Source organism: Lycorma delicatula, chromosome 4, assembly GCF_047948215.1.
Source record: "Lycorma delicatula isolate Av1 chromosome 4, ASM4794821v1, whole genome shotgun sequence".
Classification (NCBI taxonomy): domain Eukaryota; kingdom Metazoa; phylum Arthropoda; class Insecta; order Hemiptera; family Fulgoridae; genus Lycorma; species Lycorma delicatula.
Genome location: NC_134458.1, coordinates 150,865,055 through 150,888,221, shown reverse-complemented (window position 1 = coordinate 150,888,221; position 23,167 = coordinate 150,865,055). Strand labels below are relative to the sequence as shown.

Here is a 23,167-nt window from a genome sequence, read left to right as displayed (position 1 = left end):
TACCACATTTTGTCCGGTTTTTAGCGTTACCCGACATACGCCAGTAAGAGGAAGTGACCGTAGTTCGTTTCTCATATTTTTTATTTTATGTTTTTTAATCAAGTAACCGGAGGTGGGTGCAGCCAGTCGTGTCGCACAGACAGTAACAGTGGCATTGGTTGTGTTGGTTGAGACGCAACACCGTTGCACACCTTAAAAAATCGAGATTCAAAAAACCCGACTTTTAAAAAAAAAAATATTTATCTGAAGAGTATTTGCAAGCCCAGATCGAGTAATATCTCGTTTAGTATAGTCGGAAATGGGGAAGATTTGTAATCACTGTTCAAACTTTTTTTACCTTTCTTCTCTCCTTTCAAGGTCGAATTTCGAAAAATCTAGAAGATTGGTTTATATATATTCACTGAAGATTACACACAGCAAAAATCAAGTTACCAGGAAATACAACAAAAAAAAAAGTCAAATTCAATAATGTTACTCCAATCCGACCCTTTAAAATCCGAATTTCAAAAACTCCTTTCTTAGTACGCACTTACATCGTAAGAAGAACGTGTATACAAATTTTCATCAATTTATCTTCAGTAGTTTTTGTTGGGCGTTTATTATGAATCAGTCAGGACTTGTGGTTTTTTAAGAACAAATATATATAATATATACATCAGATATATATAGTTTATTTTTTTGCAGTAAACATATCTGTTTTTCATCTTTTACCTTTTCATATAGATCGTCTAAAGGTGGATATCTACTACCTACGGCTATCGCGGACAATAAATATCCACAAGCGATAGCGTGAAACAAGTTTAAAAGATTTGCCGCGGACAATGGAGAGGATGTTACCTCGAGCGGCAAAATGAATACTACCGCACACGAATACACGTGGGGCGAACCACTCATAAGCTTTTAGGTCAGCGGCAAAGTGAGTTCAGTTCGAATAATGTGGACAGTTGTGAAGTGTTTCTCTTGTTCCATGCGCGTTAGCAAACGAATATCGAGAAATGTAAAATGTTAATTCACTTCTAAGCTAGAAAGAGCTGTTATGGAACTCAAAATTATCACAAAATGTCTGTACGTGAAAACGTCTAGGTCAGTAGAAAAAGTACTGCAAGTTTGTACAGCTGTCTCCTACAGTGGCCGAGGATCTTACTGTTGTAGCTAATTTTTCTTGTACCGAAATTCTTACCCGAAAATTTACGTCCATTTTCTTTCTCTCAAAATCATCTCTTATCATTCGGATAAAGAGTCTTATAGTACTTGGTTAAATATTATCTTTTTCAGTAGTCTATTACCACACTGAAATCGAATTGCTTGAGCCAAAATCGGTGCTGTCGTTTAGTTTTCTTTCTTAATTACACTAAGAATTAAAAGAGATCCAGCCGCGGATCGTGTATTATCTAGTGTGACTGCTGATTAATGACTGATGAATAAAACCGAATCGCTTGCCGCGCTCTCCCAAATGTGTGCTCCGTGTGAGGCAGTTTGTTTGCCTATCACACTCGAACTTCCTTGCGCGGCAATCACAGCCATGACTACCCATCTTATACGTTATAGCCATCTATTAAATTTCGTAACAAGGGTGATCTTGTACCGAATGCCTTCAACTGAAATATTAATTTGAATGTATCCATGAAAAAGAGCTGATTTCTTAATTCTAATACATGAATGTACGGTGTGTGTGATCGGAGTGTTGGTCATGGTTGTTTGTTTCTTGTCGCCCGTCCCCATCGTCCCCCCGTGTTTGGCCTCGGGTTGCGTCCGCGCGGGATGTGTTGCACGTTATGCGGCACGGTGTCGTGTGCGATAACATGGCGCGGGCATGCGATGCTCGTGAAGCGGGGCTGAACGGCTAGTGTTCGGTGCACTCTTCGGGTGAGTTGGTGTGTTAGTTTTTTTTGGAAGTTGAGTTTGTTCTATCATGTGTGGGTGCCTGCGCTCCCTGATATTATGCCCAAAGGCAATTCCAGGGAGCGTTGGCGAGGGGTGAAGGGGTTTAGTCGGTAGGAATCCGACACATCCGGCGACACGGGTCTCCGAATGTCTTATGCAAGATTCCATCTCCTCCTATGTAAATGCCTGTATCACTCCGCTCCAGCGGTGGGAAGGGGGGAAAATATATGAATGTAGATTAGTATAATGTATAAATATATGTTAGCATTAAACAACATAATTCTTTTTATTATTTAGCGATTCGTTAAAATGATACAGCAATTTCAAGAATAACAGTCAACTTCATACACGGAATTTACGCCCCCCCTATCCCAAGAAAATGAGCCGAATATACTTTTGCAAAACAGTATGCCAAACCTCCGAAATACAGATACAATATTTGACAGAATATTTGTCAGAATCAAAATTCAGTCAAGATATTTTATGTAAGTGGAAACCGAGGGATCATTATTAACAGCGGCTATAAAACAAGAAATCCAAGGATGATCAAACTAACAAAACAAATTTTATAAGGCATTCCTGGTCTTTCATTTCGGCTTCTGTCTTCCTTACCCTAAGTAAAAAAAACAACAAATAAACAACGTGTTATCTTATGTAGTCCAAGGTCGAAATGATATACCTATTTTTGTATTTCATGAAGATTTTAAGTTTCCTAATCAGTTTTAATTCTAAACTAAATCACTCACCATCCTTTATCTGTCCTTTATTAAACGGTTATTCTTTATTTTGATCAATATATTCTTCTTCTTACGTTTTCCGTTACCCGTAAATTGGTTTGCAATACTCGTGCAGCTTTCCTCTCTCTCTTCATTTATTCGCTTTTCTTTTTTCATTTTTTTTTCACGTTTCACAGTTAGACATCAACCATCATTTTTTGCATTTACTCTAATGTAGGCCTTCTACGTATCCTTATTCTTAACTTTTCCTTACATCACTAACTTATGAAACCCTTCGTGGCGCAGAATGTATCTAACAATTCAACCTTTTTGCTAATTAAAACTTTTCTATAAAAACACCTTTTGCCCAACATTTCATTTTTAATTTTATCTTCCACGTTTTACGTAATACCATACTTCAAAACAGACTCGAAAAATCGATTTAAAAACCTATTTAAAGATTCTTTTAATCTTATTGTCCAAGATTCGCACCCATATAGAGCTTTTAAAATTTAAAAATCTCTTCCTTCTAAGAAGACCTATTTCATTAAAAATGAGTATTTTCTATGAATTATTAAATGAAGTTTTAGCCTCGGCTAAAACTAATTCTGTTTCTTATATCTCTTTTAGTCTTATATCTTTGGTGATTCTGTATTTCTTTTTATCGTAATTTCTTATATACTTATTACATTATATTATAATTTAGTATATTATTTATTTAATATTACGTCATTTTCCATATATTATTTTTTGATAACCATGTCGCTAACATGATCTTATATTGACAATAGATTTAACATTAATAAACGCCTCTCCTGCAGGCTGACAATGGTCTAGAATAAGTATTTTGGGTGTGTAGATATTCAAAATTGATGCTATATTTTAATACGTAATTATATGACAATGCTTATTGTATTTTACTTTTTTTAAATTGCTCTATCATCTTATTTTTTGTTTTAAAATAGATTATTATTATTACTATTTACACCTACAAGTGATATCTTAATTCTGTTCACCACGGAGATTGAACATATAAAGATTATTATTCTGAGGTAAATTAATTTAATTATTAACTGTTCTTTTAACTGTACTTTTAACAGATAGTATTCTGAAATGTAAAAAATAATAATTCTTTCTTAAAATAATTTGTTCAATATATTTATATTTTAAAACAGAATTTAATGTTAATAACTATTACGTTTTTAAAATTGGATTTAAATAAATGATTTTTTTAAAATCATTTCTTTCAGAGAAAGTAAATCTGTTGCCATTTTTACCCAAGATACTTTCCATGTGTCACAGTACAAAAAAAAGATAGGATGGTGTAACCAAAAAATTATCGTTACCTCAGAAGAGATTATATTAATATATTACTTCGGGTGTTTTCTGTTATTCCCCGAAATTTATATTCACCGTAAATTTAAATTTTATAGTTTTTTATCATCATTATTGTGGTAATTTGCGATAGGATTATGGTAAAAATAGTTACAAAAATTCTCATGATGATGCGATATTGCAATAAGGAGGACACGAAATGAACTTATATCTTATCAATAAAACCGTCTGTTGGGAGTTGAAGGAAAGGCGGTTGTAGGAGCGAAATCGGTCTGAGAAACAGTACTTTGCTTCAAGATAGTAAATTACCTTTAGAAACCATCAAGATATTTATTTACTCTTTGACAAATAAACAACTACCAGTTTTTGTGGCGAAGAACTATTTGTGTTGCCATGACCGACTGGAAAAGCTGCATGTGGAAAGTGTGCGCGGACAGTTTATTACTATTAATCCAACAGTAACACTATACATGAAATAGACGAATTTGCGAAGTGCAAGAACAACGTAGGACAGATTTTCACGCAGCAATGGATGTTCGGCGAGTTTGCTGCGAGAAAAGGTTGAGCCTTTTGTTTGCGGTCTCCGGTCGCACAGAAGTAATTCGCATACGGATTAGGCCAAGCACGATTATCAGATCGGATGTGTGGCCTTTTTATTACAATGTATCGAAAATTCCGAACGTGAATTACCACCGCATGACAGTGAATCATGATCGAAATTTAGTTGATCCGCAGACGGACTCACACCCAGCTAGTCGAATAGATGTGGGCCGCCGCGAAAAGACGGAATAAGATGGTGTGTGGTACCAATAGGAATCATTTAAATTCATACCACTGCCAGTTTATGTGAAGGCAGCACCGTGAACGAAATTTATTTGACCAAATAAAATCTAATAGCTTTCTGGCCTCGCCAGGTCTGAATTTTAGTTATCATTTCGGTATTGTTAATAAACTGTTAAAAAAAAAAAATGAAAAGTAAATTTATTCAAAGAAATTAAAGAAATAACTGTGTATTATTATATGAATTTGTGTGTGTGGGTTTTTTGCGTATTTGTTTAAAAGTTTGATTTAAAGATTAGTATAGTTTCATTGTGTTATTTCTAATTGTTATTTTTATTTGTGCATTACAGTAAGGTGTTAAGGGTAAGGTTTTAAGTATGTAAAACGAAACTGTGCTTTTTACTCGTAATTAAAATGATTATAGTCAGGCTGGCCGTCTAGTCCAGCATATTTCCTTTTCATGCTAAAACCCTTAGCCTTAACGTGATAAATATTAATCGGGTAATTTTTTCATTCTTTTTCCCGAATTCTGTACAAAACTACAATAATTAATCTTTTATTACAAACAAAAAAATTTAACATTTGGCACGGAATTACAGAAAAGCGGAATTACTCAACACAGCATAAATATTTTTTCTTTTATAATAAATAAAAATAATATATTATTCTTTATATTTTCAAGCTGGATACCACGTAAGAAATTCTTTATGTTTTATTTACCAGAGCTAACGATAGACAATGAAAAATATTATATACATAAATTTCACTAAATCCGTTTATATATTTCATGCTATAGATTAAATAAACAGATATTTAATTCCAAATCTATTTTAAAGTATAAAGAATTGAAAACTGTAAACTCATGTGAAATTATTTTTCATTATTCAGATGGAATAATATATTTCATAAGAATGTTATGATAAAAGAGGAACTTTACTTCTTGTTTGGGCTTGTAATTTGATGCTTACAAAACCAATCCGTGTTTATCGGTTTCTTATAGAAATTATTAAAAAAGATATTTAATTTCATAGTAATTCTTTTATAATTTTCGTGTTTAGTATCTATTACGTGAAAAAAGCTGTCTTTGACATGTTGGAAAACGACACACAAGACACCGGTATACGGTACACTGGTAGCGGTCCGCTGTCGGATTCCGGTAGTCGGCTCGAGACTTCAAAAACCAGTGTAGTATCTCTGACGTCACAGCCATCCTCTATTTGTCCTCGAACTCTCAGTTCATTCATGTTCCGTGCTGAATTTACCAATCTGTCGTTTATTCCTGTAATTTTTATATACTTTTTATGATTACTAAAGTATTATTTGTGACTTGATTCTTTTATGTATTTACAAATTTTTTTTATGTTGTAAAAGTGTTTCTTAGAAGTTAAAAATACATTGTAACCAGAAGAAATTATTTCTCAGGGCATTATTATGAACGGACATATGAAGAGAAATAAGAGATATGGGTCTATTCGAATAATGATTGTAGACTATAGAGAGACGTTTTATAGCTGCAAAAAGACGTTTTATTATTTGTATCCAGAAATTACATAGGATAAAAACAATTTTTTTTTTTTACATTATTTTGTTATTAGTTCACGAACCACACTGGTACAAGTTTTCATGTCAAAATTTTGAAATGCATTTTTTTAATGAATACAAACTTGTTTTATTTTATTTATTTATTTTTTTTATCGTTAAATATATATGATGCGATACAAATATATTTGTTTTTTTTTTCTTATAATACTGAGTGACTACAGAATTTCTTACCCTGTTCGATATATGATCCTACATACAGCTTTTGATGAGAGACACCGTAAAGCAACAGAATTCGCTAGATTATTCCGCAAGAGATTTCGCAGCTGGCTATTTGGAATCTTCATCTGTTGCCACCATTTTACTTTTTGCTAACTAGCCAGCGTCTTGTACATTGGTATCTGTTTTTAACCTTACTTTACGAATTATTATGATTAATAAATTGAGTTTTACACCGTATAAATTTTTTCCCTTGGTGAGTAATTACGGAGTTTCATTTTTTGAAAGAAATTTGTATGAATAAGGTAAGGCAAATGATGAGTGAAATATACTCAGTTTTTCGTGAAAATGTTTTCCTACCTTCACTAAGAATTGAAATAGCTTTTTTCATGATCACCAAATTAAAAACGACCATCAGAAAAATAATACCGGAAAACAGACAAAAAAACAAGTTAATTTTTAAGTATAATTTTTCAAGGTCGTCCTCCGTTATCCTCCCCTAAATCTGTCGAACATTATTACACTACGATTTATATTATAATTATTGCTGCACATATAAAAAACTTTATTATGAAATTTATAACTCAAGTTCATGTTTATTCCTGTCTGTATAAGTTTAAGATATAACAACAACAGGTCGGTGCAATTGCAATCATTACGTAGACTAAACAAGCATGTTCACACTTGTCCGATTACATCATCGTACTGTTAATGAATTTTTTATACTTATTATCAAAATTACATCAGTACATCATCACAGTTATTCAGTTAATAGTTTTGTACTGTTATTGTCACTGTTGTAGTAATTACAATTCGGCATCTTTATGGATTTTTCTGAGAATGTGTTGGAATCGTTTGTTTTAAGAAGAGATAAAATGAATTGTGTTCGTTTGTTTCATTATGAAATGAAGACTGAGGCCTGTGAATGCGAATTAAATATCAACCACCAAATAGCTGTCGACTGAAAAGATTGCCTACGGGAAGCGTGCCCCGAAAAGCTTTTAAAATCAGATCGTGTAATCGGTGGCCCAAATCTAACAGTAGAGATCGACGAGTATCCATTCTTAAGGAGGAAGAACAAATTCGGCAAAGTTCCTCAGGAACAGTGGGTGTTCGGAGGGCTGTATTGTGAAACTAGGGAATGTTTCATGTTCACAGTAGATAATCTTGTTATAGATATATTAATGCCGATTATAGTACAGCACATTGCATCGGGTTCAATAATAATTTCTGAAGTGGGCGGCAAACAGTGGTATACTTAATTTGTTAAGAAATTATGTGCACAGTGCTGTAAACCGTTCGCAGAATTTCATTGATCCACGTTCAGGAGCACATACTCCAAAAATAGAACGACTTAAGGTGGGGGCAGCCAAAAATAAAATTCGTCGTAAATCAGGCATAGCAAGAGAATTTCTGGACATAAGCCTATGCGAATTCTAATGGTAGAAAAAAGTAAAATCGAATGATCGCAATCTGTTTGAATCAATTCTGGAAGTTATATCGTTATTTGCCCTACGAATAAATATTTGTCTTCATAAGAAAGTAATCAAAACTTTATTATTATATCAGTTTCAGCTTTCATTAATTTGTATTTAATCATTTCAATTCGCAATTTTTTTTTTTAAATAAAAAAAAACAATTTTGCACACTTAAAAAACCTTTTTTAAATGTTAAGTAACAATTTAAGAATTTTAAAAATATTCTTCAAAATAAAATATTTTAATGTTTCTCTAAGTGTGGTACCTTTTTTGCATTTTATTTTCTTCGATTACAGATCTTTATATACAATCACCCTCAGTTTAATAGTGATGGGACATTAGGTCATTAACTTTAACATGGGACATTAACTTCATTTGCCTTTGTAACGGGTTTTCAGCAATAGAGTATCAAGGTGGAAACATTGACCATGTTCAACACTTACTGCCTTACTGCCTCCAGGTTTGGCAGGAAGCAATCCAGATGTGAATGCAGGAAATGGGCTTTTAGTGACATAGTACATCCTGTTGCTCTGTATGAATTTATCAATTTGTCTACAATATCCTGGTAATTTTGAGATATATGGACACTCAGAAGATTTTTACAAGTGTCTTTAAACGCTGCCCAGCAGTGAGTTCTACTCTGGTCAACACAGTTATACATTTCATTTCTGACTGGTTCCCTTATTTGTGAGCCAATAAGATCCATTCTTTAAATTTTTCTTTATTTACTTTTGGTAATTTCTCTCTTATGGAGAAGAATCCTTGACTGTCCTTCTCAGATTTTACAGATTATTTTATTAATCATGCATCATATAAAATCAACAATTTAAAAAATTTTAATTTTGGAATTTTTCATAAACGTAGGGTAATGGAAATATTCTGACTTCAGATACATTTTCAGCATTAAAAAACAGATTGGTTTCATGTATCACATGTTAAGAAAAAAAAATTGTGGTTATGTGTTATTGTATTCTATCTTTTCCTTAAATGAATACTAAATTTCTTTTGTAAATTAGATCCATTCATTTCAATACTCTTTTTTTAAACTTCTTCATCTCTGTTTATCTTAACACTTCTCACACTATCTCTCTCCTATTCCTCATTAATGTAACAAGACCTCTATTTCCAATTTCTTATTTTAGTGACAAAGATAGTTGTTACTTTAATAAGTTAAGCATCTTTCTTAATGTTTCTTTTAATTTTACTGAAGGAAATGAATATCTTTATGTTTCCTTTACTTTAGAATTGTCATAAAGGTTATTGCGTAGGACGGAATGTCCTCATAAAAGGTTTCAAGAACATCTTTATAAAACAATTGCGTGTCATAAATAAGAACAATGAAGATTAATGATGGATATACTGCTATGATTCGAACACACATACACACACATATATAGTGAATAACTGATTATAGACCTTAGGGAAATATAACCAACAATAAATAAAATCATCATTTAAGTTTAAGTGTAATATTATACTAACAATTTTTTTTTCTAAAGAAATAAAATTTTGACTCAATTTTAAACTCAAATTATGTTTTTAATAACCTTAACACGTATATTTAAAGACAGAAGAAAAAATTAAATAAATGTGTAACAAAAGTAACATACTGATTACATAGAAAAAAGCCTGTGAACCAGAAGCTGAAAAAAATTAAAAATAATTTTCCTCCTATTTTTGTAGTGCCGAGTTAAATAATTGGTTAGTTATTACAATAAATGAAAATAAATACAAACAAAACAATACTACAAGCTACATAACCAATAACAGCTTCTGGTAATTCAAATAGAGTGAATAGGAGGAATAAACTTCTTGTATAATTGTATAATGCACTTAAAATGGAATAATAACTAATAACTTTGGCTTCTCTTCAGTAAACCTTAACATCAACAGTTATTATAAAAAAAAAATTATGATCATCTAAGTTGATTATACTGCTACACATTAAGCTATTAAACACAGTGGGTGGCATAGATGGACTACATTTAAACTGAATTTAACAGGTTTGATTTTTAATCTTGATTAGAAAAGACAGCTATAATTATTACTACTTCTAAAAATGAACATTGCAATGAAAAATTGTATCCTATGTTGTAAAAATTAAGAGATCTACAAGAACCGGTTGATTAAGCATAGATTCAACTGTTATTAATGTCTTACATTCTTTTATACTTGTTTTGATTGGGCTTTTTGAATTTATATCAAGCAAACAGGAAATAAAATCCCCTGATAAATGCAAAGCGAAAGCTATCCCGATCAAATTACACAAATAATAAATTTACAGTAATTTATAAATCTTTACTTCCTTATCAATAGATGACTATTCGAACCTCACAAGAAAGAAAATATAAGAGTGCAACAACATTAGAAAAAAAAGGGATGATTATTCACACAAGGGCCATGAAATCAAAGAAGCCCATCTAAATGAGTGCTGCAAGTTTCCTTCAGGTAACTGGGTTCCCCACATATCCAGATAATTTTATTCAGGATAATACTAACAAGTGATTTTACCTTCTCTAACTCAAATCTATTGTACAACACAATGATTTTTCTGTAGAAAATAAAAAGGTGATAGAAAATAATGTCAGATCTCTTCAAGATAAGTTCTCATTCATTTTTCAAGAATTTTGTGAGTTTTGGATGTATATAGCTGAAATATAAATTTCAACCGTTCAGCCACTGAAGGGTTTTCATAAAGATCTGATGATACTTTTCTAGTGCTGCATAAGCTTTGAGCTGATGGTAGTAAGATTGGAAAAACAACATCAATGTTCACATATCACTAGACCACCTCAGTACCCCTATAGTTTGATAACATTTCATGTTTCCTCAGCTTATTTGCCTTCAATCTTTTGTTACATCTACTAATTATTACTAATTTTCAATAGATTTTGGACGGTACACATCTTTCATTTGTACGACAAACCCTTCAATCAGTATCCAAGAATGTAGCCATAACTGCTTGTCTTCATTAAAACTACTCAGACATAAAATATCAACTAATGATAACACTAATAAGGATAAATTCTGGTTATGAGTAAAGAAAACTTAAGAAAAAAGAACCTCTTCCTAATTACCCCAAAAAAGGTAGTCAACTGCCTTCAGCCATTCTATACACCTCTCTCCATGATGAAAGGGTAATCACCTCCACAAACCTAGAGCCTCCCAACAGGCACGTTCCTGCTAGAACACAAATATTCTAGCACCAATAAGCCTTTCAGAGGACTGACTGAAAGGAAATGATGCTGGAAGAATGAGCTACCCTTGCAATTCTCTTAATGAATCAACCTAATAATTTCACAGACCAATGAACTATAACAGGATTGGACCTAATCGTACCATCAATTCAATTAAACTTCATAAATATATCTCATAGCATTCCTTTAACCACCTCTAAATAAGAATCACCTAGCAGCAAGGAATAATTGTCCAAGCACTCTCTATACATTCTTTGACACACTTGCCTTCTGTTATGTTTCATATAGGGAAAACAAGTATGTGTGGTTCCAACTGCGCTTGTGTGACAGTGAAAGAATTCTTCCATTACTGTTGATTTTTTGAATTCATTGTATGTGCACGTACACGAGGTATATTTGAGGAGATTGCTATTGGTTTTTCTTACCACATCCACCCTCCTCCCATTATCTTATAAGCCAATAATCTCTACCTTCAGACTTCACCCTCATTAATGTTGGTTGTACATAATCCTTCTTACCTAATCTATAAGTCCAAATAGGGAGAAATATAACATATAGGAGACATCTTCAGATGTGTACTATTGCATACTACCCTGTATGCACCTCTCAAAAGCAATTTTAAAAATAATCATCAAACATACAGGATTTAAAACCATGATCCTGATTATAATAGATATAGAACAATTGTTATAGTTTAAATAGAATACATGTCATACATTTCTACAAAATTGATATATTATTTTATTGAAAAGTGTATTTACTTAAAAAAAAAGCATGCCACCAAAACTATAAATACTGTGGAGAAATTTCATTTTACATGAATTCTGATGAAAAAGCGTATTAACGGTTAAATATATTATTGCATATTAATGAATACATGGCTTATATAAACAGGCAGGATATTACAAAAAAGAAAAAAGGATATTTAATAATTAATTACAAAACATTTAATTTCAAAGAACAGGTAAAATATTTATCATAAAGGACGAGGTGAAAGGAAGCTATAAAGCTATATATTTTTAATAGCGGGTTTTTCTAGACTAATTGGCTACAGGGCTTCACCACATTAATATGTTGTTAATGTTAATATAGAAACAAATGCAAAAAACCATTGTTCATGAATGTTATTTTTTTACATTTTGTTAAGTCGATATATCTCAAGGAATTATTTATTATAAAATAAAGAATGAAATTCTAACCAAACAATTCAAGTAGGTTCTACGTAGTTAAATATGTGTAGACAAAATTCCTACAGTAAGAGTATAATTAAACTATACGTTAATTACCTAAAAAAATGAAAATAATTTTTTTAAAGAAAAAAGTAACTTTTAACCTTAAGTAATTACAGTAACAGTATAATTAAATAATATGCTAATTAGCAAAATAAATGAGAAAAATTAATCTATTTTAGAAAAAAGTAACTTTTAACCATAAGTAATTAGTACTAATCACTTCAGTTAACTTCTTAAAAGAATTTTATTTAAAGCTGATCTCTGTGGCAGAGTGGTAGTGTCTCTGCTTTTCACCCAAAGGTTCTAGGTTCGAGTCCCGGCCAAGCATGGCATTTTTTCACACAATACAAAAAATTTATTTCATTATCATTCTCTACCAGCTTTTACAGGGTACCGCAAAAATAAAACAGAATTTTAGAGGAGTTAATTGCTGTTGAGTTTTTTCTTTCTTTCAAACCAATAGTAGAAATTCACCACAATTTATTCATTGTTCAGGGGTAATAGATTCTAGATATTTAATTGTGTAAAAAAGTTTTTCAAATTAAATAATTTATTAATTGAATAAGTATACAGAATTATTTTTTTATAAAAATATTTTATCAGTCTAGTTTTATTTTTGTTTACTTTTAGGTTTTTAGTTTTTTAGTTTACAGCTTTCGTTTTAGTTTTAGTTTTTTTAGTTTACTTTTAGGTTTTTTTTAGTTTAGGTTTATTATATATTCTGTTTGGAAAAAATTATTTCAGAATTACACATTTATATTTCTACTTTTTTTAAGTTCATTGATCTAACCAATAAGTTTTTACCATCTCATGCAATCGATAATAATTGTTAAATATATTTTTTAAGAAAGGCCCTAATCATCAATTTAAAATTAAATGACAACATTTTTTAAAACTAATATTTTTACTCTGTTGATGAGTTTTCAAAAATTATTTTGTTTTAAAAGAAATCATTTAATTGAACAAATAATATATTATTTCATGCATAGGTCCCGGGTTCGAATCCCGGTCAGGCATGACATTTTTCATACACTTCAAAATCCCATTTCCATATTCCACACACAAACTTCAAGCCTATGTGGCAATATCATCAAGCAAAAAAAAAAAAAAAAGAAAAAATTATTTTATATATTATTTTCACATACAACTCACTATTATTATTTCATATATTTATTATTTTTATGCAATAATATGAATTTTGATTGCTTTTATTTTTATAAATATTCTTTATAATGCTGCTCTGATGAAGGGTTTTCCACGGGCCCTTGGTCCTTCCAGGCTAGGACAGCTCTTTTTTATCCATGTAGTAAGTTAGTACATTTATCAATTCGTAAGCTATATAATTTTCAAAATGATATCCTCATCTGAATAAAATGTTTATTTATTTACGAAAATTAGTACAACCGTTTTAAGGCTACATAGAGAAAACCAGGCATAAATAACATATACTCACAAAAACATTATAACTTCCTTCTTAGATAGGTTTTTTATCCTCCTGGACCACCGTTACATATTGCTTTATAGGGGATGAGATAAAATGGCAATTCTGTAGCATGTGAAAATGGTATATCTGACCGGAATTCGAACCCAGGACCTCGGGATTAAAGGCAGAGACTCGCGCCACGAAACCCGGCTTATAGCAGGCGGCGTATTACTGTGCACATAGGCTGACGGCTGGCTTCCCGCCCTATTAACTACCCTGAAAATATCTTATTAACTCTGATAATGTACTTTCTTTTTCCTGTTTAGCCTCCGGTAACTACCGTTTAGATAATTCTTCAGAGGATGAATGAGGATAATATGTATGAGTGTAAATGAAGTGTAGTCTTGTACATTCTCAGTTCGACCATTCCTGAGATGTGTGGTAAATTGAAACCCAACCACCAAAGAACACCGGTATCCACGATCTAGTATTCAAATCCGTGTAAAAATAACTGGCTTTACTAGGACTTGAACGCTGGAACTCTCGGCTTCCAAATCAGCTGATTTGGGAAGACGCATTCACCACTAGACCAACCCGGTGGGTTCTGATAATGTACAGCTATACGAGATGTTTTCGTAACGGAATGACTATCTTTTTTTTCCTGTTGAGCCTCCGGGAATCACCGTAAGGTAATACTTCAGAGAATGAATGAGGATGATATGTAAGAGTGTAAGTTTTACAGTCTCCGGTCAACCATTTCTGAGATGTGTGGTTAATTGAAACCCAACCACCAAACAACATCGTATTCAAATCCGTATAAAAGTATTCAAATCCGTATTCAAATCTAGTATTATCTAGTATTCAAATCCGTATAAAAGTAACTGCCTTTACTAGGATTTGAACATTGGAACATTGAACCGAGGACTAATTTATAACAACTGAGTAGTAGTTGCTATATCTTTGTCTATGAATTGAAGCTAAACAATTATCTTAGTAATAATTTAGTTAAAAAAAAAAAAAAAAATCACGTCTGACTTATTATTATTCCGCAATCGATTTTCTATTACCTTAGGGGATTTCACTTCATTAATTAAACTTTTCTTCAATAAATTGAAAAAACTAAAGAGAACTAAAAAAAAAAAAAATCGAAAATATGTCTTATTAAAGTTCAATAACTAATTTTTTCTCTACTTTAAAATTTACTTTTTTTAAAAAGAACAATTTTTGTAGTTCGTCATTTTCATACAATAGTTATTTCAGTCAGGATTAGTAGGAAGAAAAACAACTGGTTTATTCGGATTTATAATCTGAATAAGAAACTATGTGTGGAACCATTATTACTACGGGATTAACGTGGTATTTAAAAAAATATAATAAAAATTTGTTTTGCAAAAAAAAATTCAGAGGCCAACACACACGCGCGCGCGCGCGCGCGCGCGCGCGTGGAAACTAACATCCGGAAAATTTCCATCCGGTTTTACGGGTTCCTTAGGTATTAAAATGTCAAGATCCGGTGAAAATCACATATGCCCATATTGGACAGATTACAATATTTTCCCTTCTAGAGCAATAGCTCTGCTATAGCGCTATCTAGACGGGAAAGTAAAAATGTTAATAACATTAGTTTTTCTCAAGTTTATTGGAATAAAAATCTGTAGTTTAACAGAAAATTATTTGGGGTGTAAAATAAGATTATTTTCTACTTTTTACTATAATTAAAAACCAAGTTATTAAGTTTCAAACTTATTGGCAAAGATACAACTTGTCAATATAATTCATATGAGTGTTATTTTATTTAACAAAAAATCATTAAAAAAAATTAGAGTAAACTGTTCTGGCAGAATGACAATAATTCACACAAATTATATTTTGGACTACAAATTATTAAAGCCAATATTATATCAGTATCATTATAATTATTATCATAATAATTATAAAATACTGCATTAGTAAGTTTATTTCTTACATAACACAAAACTGATAACCTACGATCAGTTTTATAAAATATTACATAAGCTATAATTTATGATTTTTTTTCGATGATAAACAATAAATATTTATAAATTTATGCCAACACAGGGGAAAATTTAAAATAGTCAATATTCATAATTTATTCTGATATGTTAAAAATATTTTTATTTAGTTATATCGTTTAATTTAATATATATTTTAAGTAGCATCGATAACAATTCCTTTCCGATTTTTTTTTTTAGATCTCAGTAAAGCCAGATTCCAGTATTTATGAAGTACATTTATGTGTATTTAAGTTTTCCAAAATACATATGTTTGAATAACTGAAATTAATAATTCGAATATTATTTTAATTATTTTAATTTTTGTTGTAATAAATATTTTTCTTGGTAGTATAATTAAGAAGTGACCGATAGCAATTGTGTTAAAAAGTTGTACTGATAGTGAAATTGGCATTTTCACTATGAGAATTACAGTCTGTAAAAGTCTACGATTTAATTTTTCAATAAGAACAACCATATAAAATGCCTACTTAAAAAAGTAGGACACGGAGTGCGACAGGCTATGTAGTTGCTTGCGTTACCCGTCGCGGTCAGATGTTTAGCCTAAGTATGTCTAGGGCAGTATTTCTCAACTACCGGTCCGTAGGACCGGTGCCGGTGCGCGAGATAATGCTGCCGGTCCCTGAACAAATTGGCTCACAAAAAAATATGAGAAAAAAATGAACATAAGATATGAGAAAGATTGCGGGGTAACAGAAAGGATTCAAAAAATCGCTTCTCCTGACATATTACTAACACATCGTAAAATAAATCGCCAAGACTTAACAGCCAGAAATATGTCACCCGAATTAAACAATGTTCTCCTAGAATCGACAAAAATTATTAATTTCGTAAAGAAAAGCGAACTTAACTCTTGATTATTTGCAATTCTTTGTCAACAAGTAGGAACAGAACACCATCTCTTACTTCATGCAGAATGTGGCTTTCGCGAGTAAAAGTGATTACCAGACTTTATAAATTAAGGACCGAAGTGGACATATTTTTAGTTGAAAAACAGTGTTTTTCCAATATGTATTGGATTGCGAAACTGGCATATTTAAGTGACATATTTTCTTGCATAAATGACTTAAGTTTACAGGGAACTATGACAATTACATTTAAGTTATTTAATAAAATTTATGCATTTGAAAAAAACAATTTTGTTAAACAAAATTGAAGAAAATAATCCTGATGTATTTAATTCTTATTATGATTTTATTACTACACAAAAGAAATTAATAGTCTGAATGTAGTAATAAGTCAACATTTTCGGTCATTATACACATATGATGGATTTGAAAAATACTTCCCTACAAAAAACCTGCAGGAGAAAAATGTATAGATAACTAATCCTTTTATTGAGAATAAATGCAATAATATAAATTTAAGTAACGAAGACCAAGAAGATCTCTTGGAACCGAGTTCAGACATGACATTAAAAAACAAATTTTCAACTATGAAATTAATTAAATTTTGGATTGCAGTAACAAAAATATCCAAATTTACATAACAAAGCCATGAAAATGCTACTTCCCTTTGCAACCACATATTTGTGTGAAGCTACACCGTAAGAAGAACGTGTATACAAATTTTTATCAATTTACCTTCAGTAATTTTTACATGACGTTTATTTTAAATGACTCACGTCATGTTATTTTAAATATGTAGATTACTTTCCTTAAAATTTCAAACCTTTCATTGCTGCGCTTCTCTGATGATGCCTCAATAAATATACTATAAGATAATTACTTTAAAAAAACCTAGAAAACTACATTTATAGTTCAAATAATTATAGAATAAATAATTATTTTATTCTGATCAGTAATTCAATAATACATCACAGTAACTGCCTTTACAAGAACTCGAAACTTAGAACGCTTTGCGATGACGAGTTTAACCATTACTTAAAAATATTTAATCACACAATTGTTTGTGGAAGTCGATATTGACATAGACGCCGATCGATATACACAATGATATTCGATATAGACGATTTGGTAAAAGAAGTTTTAGGTTGTTTATCAGCCACGGGGCATCAGAATATTAAGTATTTTACAGATATAATCATTAAAGAAAAAAAGATTAGTGATTTTACTTAATTATATTTCTGTTTACATGGTGACAGAAAATAAAAATGTGAGCACATACAACAAATAAGCCAACGCACCATACTTTTTTATTAGAAAGATTTATACTATTTTTATAATTTATATATTAATGAGATGTTGAGGTTTGAAATCTAATAAACATTCTGGAGGTCATAAGAATAAAGAAAGAAAATAAATTAATAGTGAATTAATATTGTACAATTTATTGTTTTCGTAATATTACCCGTTTCATTGTTTTCGTAAGTTACAAAAATGTAAAAAAAATCTTAAATAATAATATTCATATTTTTCTAATTTAAAAATAACAATGCGTCAAAAACGACAAAATATTGGTCGACAGACAATTCGTGCCAAGAGAATGAGAGAATACAGATGTGAAACAGAGGAAAAAACAGCACAACGATGTTACATATGTCACAATTACGAGCTACAGGATCATCACAAGAACGTGAAAAAGATCGATTGCATCAATCGGTAACATTTGATCGTATTGCATTTCAATAAAATACCGCGAAGAGAAACCCGAGTAATCATATAGCGCGGGCGAAGCCGTGATGGGTCTGCTAGTACAATGTAATTGTCATCATTATTCATTTTTACTTATATTACCACCTAAAAAATATGCATATCACCCCTTTCGGATCCTAAAAAAGAGCAGAACAAATGTTACAAAAATAAATAAGGGGTATCAGATCATTATTTGGTACACTTTAATATGAATCATGAGTACTAATATTAAGTCAATTAAAAATTAATTGCGTCCTGTCAATGCGGCCGGCTTACGGCTCCACTCAGGTGGTTACACTGGCATTGCCGCTAATCCTGACAGACAAACTACTGTCTGATGGGCGAGTTCGGAATGGGTGAGGGTGACCTGTCGAGTGGTGCGGCGTACATCCCACGTCATTTGGTTCAGATGTTGGAATCCAGGCCACAGGGCCAAGTTCTGTTCTGGCGCAGACAGAAGCGGCCACTGTTTTACATGTGGTAAGACTGGCCCCATTTACGCAAGGATTGTCAACAGGTCCCTAGGTGCTTATTCTGCAAGTCACATGGTCATGCGCCTGGGGGTCGGGGATGTAAGATGGATCCATCGGCATCAGCAACTGCTTCTTCGTAAACATCATGGTGTCTCTGAGGATAGCCCATCCGGAAGGGGAAGGAGGCCTCGGTCTCCCGCTTTAAGATGATCGGGTGGGGACTGCCTTGCAGTACCGTTGGGGGGAAAGTAAGATCTAGTCCTGGTGGGGGATCCTTTGGAGTCCCCTCATTAGAGGCATAGCGCCTAAAAGACCGAGTCCCGGCTATCTGGCGGAAACTTTGTTCCGACGAGGTAGGTAAGTAGAGGTAATGGCACCCCTCGGAGCCGAGTGTATGTTTAGTTGTGGAACCATTTTCCGAGTAAAAAAGGATATTATTTTGCTTCCCAATGACATTTTAAATCGATTATTGATCTATTCAAAAGATCAACCTAATTTCAAATAAAATTAAAAGATGTTCTTTTATAAAACCAATACTACTTTGTCGATAAATTTGTAAATTAGAAAAAAGGTTTTTTCTGCATCTTCGTTTAACGGATATTTTTTTTTATTAACGCCTAATTAAATTGTTTTATTGTACTGATTTTATTCATTTAGTATCGTTATGTATTTACTATAATATTATTTTGTGTATTTATTACTTTTATTTTTTTTAAACTGGACTTTAACTTCTTTTGTTTTTTATTTTATAATTTTGTTTATTTTGTCACGGCTCTACTCAAGGTTTTAATACAGTTTTCCCTTGACCGTTCTAGCAAATACTGGAACAATTCCTTTTTTTATATCTGTAGATATTCATTTCTGATGTGATTAGCATAATATATATAATATAAATGATATACATTATATTAAAATATGTATTTATAAAAACCTATGTTGTGTAAAAAACAAAATAAAATTATATTAAATTCAAAGGACAGGAATATTATAAAATTAATTTTAAATAAAAAAAGCATAAAAATAACAATATTTCCCAAACTCTCCGAGTTGCGGTTCCCTTTTTCAATTAAAATTTTTCCATGGCGCTTTACCCTAAATAAAAGTATGAGTACTCATAAGAAAGAGATAAAAATAAATAAAACTCGTGTATCTTCTTTACTTTTTTACTTTAATAACATTAAATTAATAATTAATTATAAATGTCTTTGTTCAATTAATTATGAAGCTTTTACAATATTTCGCGGCGTCCCTGTGAAGAGGCCGCGGCGCCCTCAACGCACAGTTTGGGAATCATTGGTCTACACAAAGGACTTAGTTATTTATTAAAGATAAAGATGAAGGTCAATGATACTGATTCTCCTCACATCACGGAAGTTAAACAACAATCAGACATAATCAATAAATGCATGGATTAACATATATATTTACAACATGCCTGGCGTCCTTTAGTGTGTTGGGACGTTAGGTCCCACGTTTAGGTTATTTAAAAGAAAAAAATATATATTATTTTTAACAACAAACGTGTAAAATAAGTACATTAAATATTCATATTAATAAAGAATACACATCAGGAAATGAGGACCAAATTTTCAAGCTATGTTTTATTTTTTCGATTTTGAGTAAACTGTTTTGTTTTGGTTTTCAAACTAGCATATAAATAATCTCATTCTTGGAATTAAGACGCAAAGTTTAATATTTTACAGATACCAATATTTACAGATATACAATATCCGCGACATTGGAATTACCGTATCATTTACGTACATTGTCTAACTAAAAATGAAGACAGAATATTCGGATAAAACTTACTAATGTGTGTTTTACACTACTTTTCCGCTACTGATTCTGCTTCCTGGGATCGTTAACTATCACTTAATGTAAATAATTTTAAATTATTTCATTTACTTACGATAAACAGAATGAAGTTATGTTAGATATTCGTAACGTACCTTTCGGGTAAAATATATAATTCTTTTGGGAAGCCAACATGTTTTGTTTTTTTTAAATTTCTTTTAATGGGGAAGTCTTAATATATTCTTAAGAAATAAATTGAGATATGAGCGGTTTACAGTGATGTCAATAATGGAGATGTCATCAAGAGAAGACATATCAGTTAAAGTAGCTAAAATGTTAAAAGTTCCTATCGTATTACTTTTACTGAAAAGCTATCTATCATTCACGGATTTTATTCAACGAGATCAAGCAAATATATGAATTATAAATTTTCACAAAAGATTTATTAAATACGGCTAAAAATTAATCAACCAGTAGAAAAATTAATTTATTTTTATAATACTCGAGGGTAGAAATTATACAAAGGTTTTTTACATAATATTTCACACTTAATAGGTTTGTTCGTACTTAGAACGGCGTGTTTCAGTTTTATGTATACGAGTATATTCTTAGTTGTAAGATAATACTGGTGATGGTAATATTGTCATATTGGTAATTAAAAATAAGATAAGATTTGAACAATTCTTAATTATTTTTGTAATCAAAATATCGTAAACAAGTTAGTTTAAAAATCCAACTGCTGACATAGCATACAAGGAATGGCAGATGCTCGCCATAAGGGATAGCTCCGAACGTACATACCACCAACTATTAGCCACCTAGTCTATGGTATAATCGTATTTTATTCGTTTATATTATTTTTATATCTGGTCCGTAACCAGATATATAAACCTGAAATTTATCGCCCAAAAACCAAGTATCATCAGGAAAAACTATCGTAAAAGGAAGTTGGTTGGTTGGTAATATGGCTGAACTATCCCCATGCGGTAAGCTTTTCTCTAAACGGATCATTTACAGAATTACAATTTTTTTTTATGACTCCTAAAAAAAAAAGAAACAAGAAAGCTGAAATTTTCCTACACGGTACTTTAATATGTAATAATCAAATTTATATGAGAGATCCCCAAGTTATCTAGTTGCAGTAAACAAAACAGTATATTTAATTCAATAACATTATAAAATCAGAAAATAATTAGACAAAGATAATATAATTAAGCTTTTTATTATTGTACTAAACAAATTAATATATCAAATTCATAATACAGATTTGTAAAAAAAAAAAAAAAACTGAAAATAAAATTGTAATGCTTTCCTAGCATTTGTTATTTATTTTTATATTGGAAAAATAATAACGTATGAAAAAAGTTAAAAAAATTAAAATTTTAAACTTTGATCGGCTCTTCCAACCCCCCCCCCCCCCAATATTATCCCAAAGTACTTAAATATGGAATAAATAAAAATATTATTTTCAGGGAAGGGGGAGAGAATTTGGGGGATAAACATAAACCTATTTTTGGGGAAGCAGTACGTATGTAAACCCAAAAATCCCCTCTAAACTACCTGAAGATATTGACCCTAAAATTTTACCCACTAACTACTACAATAGTAGTTAGTGGGTACCGTATACGCTAGTCTCTGTGCCAAATTTCATCAAAACCGCTTTATCCAGTTTCAAACACGCAACACACGAATATTACTCCCCATTTTTTTTTTTTTTGCAAAATGCAAAAAGATCCATAGCCCACTGATTACCATATTTTCCATTCAGTAATGAAATATAAACATAATAATTAAAAACATACCCTAACAATAACAACTCGATAATTACATTATTTTAGTTACATTATTTTTTTTTTTACATATGATTACATTATTTTTATAAAATGATAAAAATAATATTAATTACCTGTAATCTAGATTTTCCATTGTAATTATCAAAAGGAGACGGGGCTGTAACGCTTCGCCGAAATTGTCTATTTAAACGTGGAGGTGCAACACTGCCAGAGTTCATTATAATAAAACAGTTTATTAATAATTACATTAATTTAAAACAATCAAAATTACGTATAATTAAAAAATAATAATAAGCCGATTCGCACAAAGTGAAAAAAAACAATAATAATAATCAATTTAATCAACACATTTTGTTGTTTATATGCATTGAAAATATCAATTACATAGTGCCGCGCGGAAATCTTTTATAACCGCTGTTTATATTAAACCAGCGCTGCTATCACCAAGCTAACTAACCACGGCTCACAAGTAGATAGCCAGCCAACGAAGACTCGACTGACTAGTCGCTCTGCGCGATGCAAGCTTTATGCTGAGAAGACTGACTATCCTATGCCGCACCACACCACTTATAAACAAGTTGTGTTGTTTTATGTTGTATGCTTGTGCTACTTTCATCTTATCCCCTCTACCCCTTCATCCTAGTTCTTATTACTAGTGTTAACATTATACATGATAT

General features: G+C 31.3%; 1 protein-coding gene across 1 annotated transcript in view; it reads right to left on the bottom strand.

Moving 5' to 3' along the window:
• Positions 1–22,723, bottom strand: part of Sarm (sterile alpha and armadillo motif) — a 297,807-nt gene extending 275,084 nt beyond the window's left edge. Inside the window, exon 1 of the mRNA XM_075364376.1 lies at positions 22,604–22,723. Within this exon, the coding sequence (XP_075220491.1) occupies positions 22,604–22,708 (105 nt within the window). The 5' untranslated portion in view covers positions 22,709–22,723. The remainder of the gene's footprint in view (positions 1–22,603) is intronic.
• Between the last annotated feature and the right edge of the window lie 444 nt (positions 22,724–23,167).